Source organism: Ascidia mentula, chromosome 1, assembly GCF_947561715.1.
Source record: "Ascidia mentula chromosome 1, kaAscMent1.1, whole genome shotgun sequence".
Taxonomy (NCBI): Eukaryota; Metazoa; Chordata; class Ascidiacea; order Phlebobranchia; family Ascidiidae; genus Ascidia; species Ascidia mentula.
The window spans coordinates 8,832,978-8,841,875 of NC_138566.1; the positions used below are offsets into that span (position 1 = coordinate 8,832,978).

Consider the following 8,898-nt stretch of genomic DNA (forward strand, 5'->3'; position numbering starts at 1 on the left):
TGTGCTACATGGGTCTCAGAGGGCTTTGAACGTGGTGCTTCAGGCGAAGGCGGTTCCACCACATCGGTCATCAATAGCCGGTGTGTGACGAAGTTCTAATTGCCAACCAACGGCGAAACCTACGAGCAAATGTTCTTGTTGTGTTTTTTTTTCGAGTTAGAAAAACCAACAGTTGTTCGAGGTTTTTCTTTTGGTATAATTGTTGTTGGACAGTTTCCCCGTAATATGTATTCGTCGACGTCCGATCTGACTCGAAGGTTTCGGAAAGCGGCACTTGGAAGGTTACCGGAAGATTTAACATCCTCGTCAGGTAAAAGTTACTAAAATTGTCTCGCAATTTATTTGGTTGTTATTTTAAGTTTCATCAGAGTTTTATGCTTTTTATCACGAATTTAACATAAATTCTTGAACCAACTGAAAAACACACAATTGAACACTGGCAGTGTCAGCCATACACGGGGATAACCGAGACTTAATTATCATTCTTGGCAATGTTTAACGTGTTTGTTAAAAGCCGCCATGAAAACATAGAGGTAAGTCAGTCAAGTCAATGGCCATTTTATCACCATCTGATCGAGTTTGAAAGACATAATTTTATGCGTAGACATCTTATCATGAAACATGAACAAATATATGTGCAAAGGTGAATGAACAAATATGTTTTAATGTATACAGACCAAAATAAGAATACATTTCACGCTTTTGAAAAAAAAATAATAAACCAAAGCGTTTGGTGTGATATAGACGAAACAGAATTAGCATTGCCAATTCTACAGTTTTCGGAATCAGCATTACTAAACAAATCCTTGGTGTTCCCACAATTTTAATCTTGAAATATTCGTCACGAACTGAAAGTCAAATATTCAAAATCAAAATAGGGTATTACCCTGAATAAAGAGTGCTTACAGCTGGTTGCATTTTAGAGATATCGCCGTGTATGCGCTTTAACATTGTGTGTTGTGTAATACATGAGTTGTAAATGTAAAATACAACTGTCTTTCTATAGCCATGTCGTATACATGATTTCAACCTAACGTCATCAATAGCAATATGTCTGACACCACAATAAGTTGCAGGTAAAGATTTGCTGAAAATACATTATGGTTTAGATAAGAATTCAATGAAATGCACATAGTGCACCGACAAATCCTTTTGAGGGGAAGACTTTATGTTTAGTCAAAGCAAAAACATAGTAGACCTACCAAAATACACTAAATCAAATAAAAAAGTCTTCTCCCAATTCTCTAAGTCAGTTTGGAAGAGTCCTTCAAAGAATGTTAATATTTGCATCAAACCAATGGACTTGGCTCATCACAAAATATCAAACAACAGTTTTGGTTATATACATAAGAAGGCTGTGTATTGCCATTGTATTTTTGTGTTATACTACGTCGTTTATAGTTATTACCAGTAATGTAAATTAGATTAACCTGTGCACAAATTACAACATAGTGGTGCTAATTTTATGATTTAACATTGTTGAAGTAATTTTGTGTTAACAAGCAACTGATTGTGATTCACAAATAAATACCCTGTATACCTGTTTTATCATTCTACCAAAATGCATTTGTTTTTAGCCTCCCTGACAACTGCCTTCAAAAGATCCAGTGCAAGTCCATCTGGCTTATCACCACTCCAACAAGGAAATTTGAAAAAACTAGTGACCCCCAAGCTTGCTTCTGTTAATATTTTTTTGTGTTGCAACCCTGATGGTAGGTAGAAAATTTTTGTTTTGCTTGACCTTGTCCTAGATTGTTGAAATGGCAGATTTTATTCTTGAGAGAAGAGCAGTAAGAACCAAGGTTGCAAAAGAAATTTTACAGAACTTTGAGGACAGTTGGGATGTTGAAATTAAGGTATCTGTTGGTGTTAAGCTTACAATGGTTACTTTACAAAATGATAAAATTGCATTTGTCTGTACAAATAATTATACTATCTGAGTTTGGTTGCACATTTTTTTAATTCCATCGATTTGTGTGTCAGATTGTTGATAGGTATAAACCAGCTGGACACAATTTTTTGTCACATGAAGACAGAATCAAGGATATTGAGCACTGTAAGAAGACTTCAATGTCAGTTTACTTTGTGGTAAGTTAAACACAATTGCTTTATGGAGACAATATTTTTCCTTATCTGCTTGTTTTGTAAAGGTCACATATTTATATCACAGGAAATATTCCCCTATCACAGGAATATTTTCCTTATCTTCTTGTTATGAAAAATATATTTGTGTCACAGGAATTTTCTGATGCCTTTACAATTTACACATTTATTTAATTTGCAGGCATTAATTGGTCACAAATACTGGGCAACAAACATTCCTTTATCGATATCTGCAAGTATTTTTGAGGTATTTCTTATATCTGCCTATGACAAAAGGTTTGCAAATTGGAAGTTGCTTGAAGGTTGCTATGAGTATGACCAAAACTCTGTTCCAGCCAAATATGTACTGAAGAAAGAAACAGTAAGATAAGAAACAATAAATTAAACTACAAATAACATTGACAATTGGGGTTCCTTTGCTGGGCAGATGCTTGCAACAAACGACGGAGGCAAAGGCCGGCTTTTTAATTTACATGCTCTGCTTCGACGATTAGCACAATTTTGTTTTGATCAGAACCTGTTATCTAATGTGGAATTAAAAACGTTTCTGATTTCAAGTACGTATCTTATGACCATAAAAACATACAATCAATATATCAACAGTATAAATGTAAGCACATTAAATGGCTGTTGTGTTTGCATAAGTCTCTTAAAATCCAACCCCCACGTTTGACTTTTTAAACTTGATGTGTAATTTTTTTAAGGTTTTGATGAGGAACTTCAGACAAGTTTATTTGACAAAACAGTGCTTGATCCAGGTCGTTGCATGTGTTATATAAGAACAATAACTGGCATGGAGCGAGACATGAATATTACCAGAGTTCGCAATTATGTGGATGTTGCCTTGGGAAGTGCCAACTCCTTATCCTCTAGCTATGTTTCAAATGAAATGTTGGATTTACCTGCTCAGGAGAAGATAAACCGGATTAGAGAGGTTGGTGACTTTCAAAAGGGCTGAGATATTGAGTGTTCACTATTTTGCCTGGTTTAAGCCTTAAAAGCACACACATTATTTTTAGGAATGTTGGTAAATGCTATGTGTGTTTACATGTAGTTACAATTTTACAGAAAAGCATACCTGATGTTGTTGCTTGCACTAATGGTCAATTAAGAGTCTACACATGCTCAGTCACTTGGCTTCCACAAACAGGCTTACAGCAAGAGACTCACAAATCCTATTTGGATGACTTTAGTCATCAGTTTTGTGATACTGTTTCAAGGATAACAACACAGAACATTGACTCTATTCGGTCAGTACATGATGACAAGTAACATGATTGTATGTGGATTGTTATACTATTATTTTTTTACAGGCAAAGTGCTTCAAAAAGTGAAAGTCTATGCCACCTTTTACTGGCTAAAAATATTTGTAAAAGTTTTAAAAACACACATCCCGACATCAAGGTTCAGTTGTTTGACTATATTTGTGGGCTGTCCAGATTTCCTTTGATACTTTTCGGAACAGGTGGCACTGGCAAAACCTTTTTGTTGTCATCTGTTGCTGATGATGTAATGAACACTATTACAGATGCAACCAAATGCAATGTTTTTAAACATTATTTATTACTTGCAGGTTCACACCCACATTCCAAATGCGGAAAATGCGATATCGGTGATAAAATTTGTAGGAATGACCATCTCCAGCTCATATGTTCCTTTACTTCTTGACAGTATTTGTAATTATTTAGAAAACTGTTTTCCCCACAAAAAGACTGTTCCTGGTCTTTGGTGCACAGGTATTGAAACACAACATTCCGTCAAATAATGTTTTGAGTAATTGTGGCATTAGTAACACCACTACTTTCTATGCTAATATCCTATTTAAACAATTGGCAGATATTTCACATCTTCAGAAAAGGCTTGAAAGTTTATTGGCATGTGCATCAAGAAAAATGCCAATTCTTATTTTGATTGATAACATAACTGATCTTGTGGATTTTCAAAGTTATACCTGTTTATCTGATTGGCTGCCATGCAGTTTGCCTGAACACGTCAAAATTATTGTTTCCGTAAACTCAGACCACTTCACATTCAAAAAAATAATTGCAGAAGCAAGGTAGACAATTTCTTTTAGTTTTACTTTTAGCTTATCCCAAGGTTATTGGCAGGGAAAAGGGTTTTCCTGTAGTTGGTACGAGATCTCTGAGTCAAAAAGAGTATAGTAATTTTATCCGAACAAAACTTGATGAGTGTGGAAGACAAATTACATCTGGACAATATGTTTATGCCATGCAAGCAACCAGTACAGGTAATATATTGCTTTGAACACCGTTATAATGCAACAAATGTTTTGGTTTGCAGAAAAAAACAGTGAATACGCTACTGGATTAGCTGCCTCAGTATTGTCACATGCCAAACGGTAACTAGAAAACCATTTAGGAAATAAGAATTCACCTTCCAGCTTTTTTGTGTTTTTAGTTGGAAATCTTCATCTGAGGTGTCTGGTAATGAAGTTGGGTATGGAGAAGCAGGAGTAATAAAAAAGCTGTATAAGTTGTTGCAACAACAATATGGACAACACTTGGTGCATAGGGCAATTGGTTTTTTGACAACAGCTCACTATGGAATCACTGAACAGGATTTGAATGGATTACTCCTCGGGACAGATTCTGTGCTGAAAGAGGCTTTGCAAAGTCTAAAAAACTGCAATGATCTGCAGAGTCAAGATGATGTGCACAATGCCGTAGCAAACTGTCTTACTTTGTTGCTACATGATTTATCAGAATTTTTGTACAGAAAATACATTGGAGGCTGTCATGTTTATTGCTGGCGAAGAAGCATAGTAAAAAATGCTCTGCTCACTACATTCGATGCATCTGAAGTTTTGAACTTAAACAAGTGCCTTGTCACATATTATGTCAGTTACATGAAAAGAAAATCTCAAGCACCTTTGAAAGAACCATTAAAGGCTGTTCACATATGCATGGAGTTATATTCACATAATCAAATTAAAGAATCACGAGAAATTATTGGGTATGTTTTGCCTCTTAGCTTTTCATGGCTGCATACAATGCTCCACTCAGTTGGAATTGTTCAGTTACTATGTTTACTAGAACATGCCTACAAGGTTAGCAAAGATCGTTCGATTCTTATTGTGGAAAGAGCACTACGCCTGGCATTGCCTGTAATTCACAGATCACTCAATTCGTTTGCGGGGGAACTTTTCAGTCGTCTTTCCTACTTTGCCTCCACTTTTCCAGCAGTTAAAAACCTTATTATGGAGTGTGTTTCGCAACCAAGAACAGTTCCCTCTCTGTTACCAGCTGGCATTCATGCCCAAGCCCCTGGTGCCCCTCTACGTGTATCCATCAATGAGCAACAACAAATATCTAGGGGTTTAATTGTGTATGAGAAGCATTTGCAGATGTGTCTCACATACTGCTGCTCCCGAACTCTGAAAATGTTTGATATGTGCAGTGGTGATGTAATCAGAGAAATTTTGTTCAAGGAAGAAATTGAATGGATAAAAATATCCACTAATTTGAAGGTACAGAAATAGGGTAAACAGACATAATGTACTGACAAATTAATTGCCTATGTTTCAGTTCATCGTTATTTTTCTACCGTATCATCAAAACATTTTCATACTTGACGAGGTAACTTGTACCTGTGATCACAAACTTTCACTGTCAGGGTGCTTTTATAAAGGTGAGTTTTGAAAATAATTTATTTGAATGCTTTCTAGCTCTTTCTTACAATTTTAGAATCAGAAAGTGTGCCTCCAAGATCTGTTGATGCATTTCTATCTGATTCACTTGGAGTGTTATGGTCAAGACATTACAGTTCCACAGTCGTTGTTTTCAGCTTATCCAAAGGAACAATTATCTGCACTATTTTGTGTGTGGAACAGGTTAGTTATGACATGGCAATCTTTTGCATTACTTTTATAAACAATACTTTTAGATAGAAGATTGTAGGATAACTGAAGATGAAAGAATGGTCATAGCTTTGTCATTGCCCCAAAGCATTTGGTTTTACAATGCTAAAACAGGAGACAACATTGAATGCTTACAACCAGTCACCTTTTCTGGTAAATTAAAGTCTTATACTAACAGATCAATATTGTAAGTTAGCTGTCTACACTCAGGTGATTCAATTCTGCATGTTTTTGAGAGTCTCAACCACCATTTATTGACAGTACATGTGAGTGGAATTATTAATGTGTGGAAAACACATACTGATACCCTGCAACATAAACTGGAGCTCGACTCAAGGTGCCATATATACACATCTAAAATGGCCACATCATCAATTACTATAGTTTTATTATGAAGGTCCACCAACCAAGAAATACAGCCAACTGTAAGTGCAACAATTTCATTCTGTCGTAAAAAATTGGCGATCATCAAGCCAAACGAAATTGACATTTGGAATCTAACTGACTGGAAAAAGGATTGTGGATTTGTTTCAGAAGATAAAGAAGAGTTTTGCACTGCTGCTTTTTCCAACAAAGCAGAATACCTTTGTGTCACCAAATTCGAAAATCCATGTTTGTACGTTTGGCACACTGAGAGGTAAACTGTTATAAATGCCTGCAACTTTATCTAAATTTTCCATAACATATGCTCTGAACAATGTTGATATTTGCAAACTTGATTGGGAAATCATTTTAAAATCTACACACAATATTTTTCAGCCCAACTTGCATTGCTGTATTTTATGGGCATACTTACACCATCAGTGGAATTTGCATACCTCACTTTACATCTCGCCAGAAAAAATCGATGTGGGTTGTGACTTACGAAAACTGCCAATCAATCAAAGTGTGGAATTTTGAAAATATGTCATATATTCCAACAATAACCACCACTGGAAGGTGAGCTTTACAAAATAATTTAAAAGAGCTGGTGTAAAAGAGCAACAATTTAGGCCCATAGAGAGCATATGTTGCATTGAGCACCACACAGTTACAACTGATGGCAGTGATACAGCAACAGTTTGGGATACAACAACTGGCTGCATAAAATTTGAGTTAAAACACTCTTCAGCAGTCACCCATTGTTGTGTGTCATCCTGTGAAGTGGTTACAGTTGACAATGGTGGATATCAATATGTATGGAAAACTGACACCGGAAATAACCTCATTAAAATCAAAGGCCCAAAAGTAATGCATTGATGTAAATTTGTCACAAGCTAATCCTTGATACAATGCATGTTTGTAGGTTGAGCGACTGCTTCTAACCCCAAATCAGCAAATGGTTGTGACCATGTTTAAAGAACCAGCAGAAAGCCAGCCTGGTGTCTCATGTGCATCAAGGGTATGCTGATAACAATATGTTGGTACATGCATGGTATGCAATACATGCTCTGTGCAGGTTTGGCATCTTGAAACTGGCCAAGTCATATGCAGCTTTGATTATCACCTAGCTAATGTGCAAGTGACATCAAAAAATACATTTCTAGTGGGAATTTCAAATGATGGAAAGCTAAATGCAATCAGTTTGTGGATGGGAATGCTGGCAAAAGTATAATTTATGGCATAATTCTGAAAAATGTATGAATACAACAGTATGTATTCTTTTCAGGTAATTTCCAGCCCTGGAGGAAATATAACTTTTCTTCATGCATTATCTAAAAGAGATGAAGTGATTACTGTTGATTCCAATAATCATGTTTGTTTATGGAACATTGGCTTAGGAACCAATATCATCACTCTTGACATGAAAACAACCATAATGCGCGATGTAACACTTGCGGTATAAAAGCATGTAGAGTTGATATATTTTCAAAAATGTTGTTTAGATATGTATAAGTGACTCTGGATCAGTTGTTACAATGATGGATCCCAAGCAAGGGTTTAAAGCGCTGGAGATGCATTCAGGAAAACTGAGAAGTGTGGAAACAAGGCACATCCCAATACTATCACAAATATCAAGTGATGGCGTTTTTCTATTTTATATCAGCATGAAAACCATACAAGTAAGATGTGACATAAATCATAAGAAGTTTTGTAGTTTCAGACCCAAAATGTTGTACTTTTTTATACAGAGCCAATCAAGTATTGGTTTAACAATAATTCTTTTTAAGGCTATGGATGGGTGGCCACAAGAGGCTGAGTACAACTTGATAATAGCCAAGTTAACTACAGGAAAAGTTGTCACTGTTTACCCATTGGAAAGCACACCAACGTGCATGAATATTTTAAAATCTGGAAAGCAGGTTGCAATTGGAGTTGAGGAAGGCCGAACAATAGTTTTTAACTTTATTACTAAAGGTGGATAATTGTTTTGGTGTAGATGTATTTTAGTAATATCAATAGCAAAACCGTGGACTTAAAAACAGAATGAAATTTGTATTGCAATTTTTATACAGATATGCCAACTGTACCAACCACATTACATCCCAAAAACCTCAAAAGAAACAAAATGGATCCAAAAGACAAATGTGATGGAATTTGGCACACTTTTGAGCCTAAGTAAGATTACAAAACTTATTGTGTCTATGAAAAGATAAACTAACTTTTTGATCACTTTAACTGGTAACTAGATATGAAGCAGCTCCTTCAGATGAAATGTTTGGCTTTAGACAACGTTACTCCAATGGCCAAAACAAACAATTTTCACAGACAAAGCATTCTGGTTCTTCACAAACACCAAAGGTATTTTCCGTTTCAATTGAACTTTTAACTCCACCAAAAAACTGTTTTCCCCTGACAGGTGTCAATACATGTGCAAAGGAAGTCTGCTGAAGCTGGAAAGTCAGTGAATTTGTCACGGATTAGCAGCAGTAATAAAGTACGAGTGTTCATGTAAAATCACTTCTATTAGATCCTTGCGAAAAAAACAGTCATGTTTG

General features: G+C 35.8%; 1 protein-coding gene across 1 annotated transcript; it reads left to right on the plus strand.

Moving 5' to 3' along the window:
- The first annotated feature begins 220 nt into the window (after positions 1-220).
- LOC145910970 (NACHT and WD repeat domain-containing protein 2-like) lies at positions 221-8,889 on the plus strand. The gene is made up of 29 exons (XM_082998202.1): positions 221-310; positions 1,578-1,712; positions 1,768-1,856; positions 1,984-2,088; positions 2,285-2,464; positions 2,531-2,660; positions 2,808-3,037; positions 3,172-3,353; positions 3,417-3,612; positions 3,677-3,839; positions 3,940-4,159; positions 4,212-4,351; positions 4,405-4,462; positions 4,522-5,590; positions 5,649-5,751; positions 5,808-5,953; positions 6,007-6,133; positions 6,191-6,317; positions 6,378-6,617; positions 6,740-6,919; positions 6,973-7,207; positions 7,266-7,361; positions 7,419-7,568; positions 7,629-7,787; positions 7,846-8,022; positions 8,131-8,317; positions 8,416-8,518; positions 8,590-8,701; positions 8,760-8,889. Exons 1-29 carry the CDS (start codon positions 226-228, stop codon positions 8,853-8,855), a joined length of 5,220 nt encoding a protein of 1,739 aa, XP_082854328.1. The 5' UTR covers positions 221-225; the 3' UTR covers positions 8,856-8,889.
- Positions 8,890-8,898: the final 9 nt, after the last annotated feature.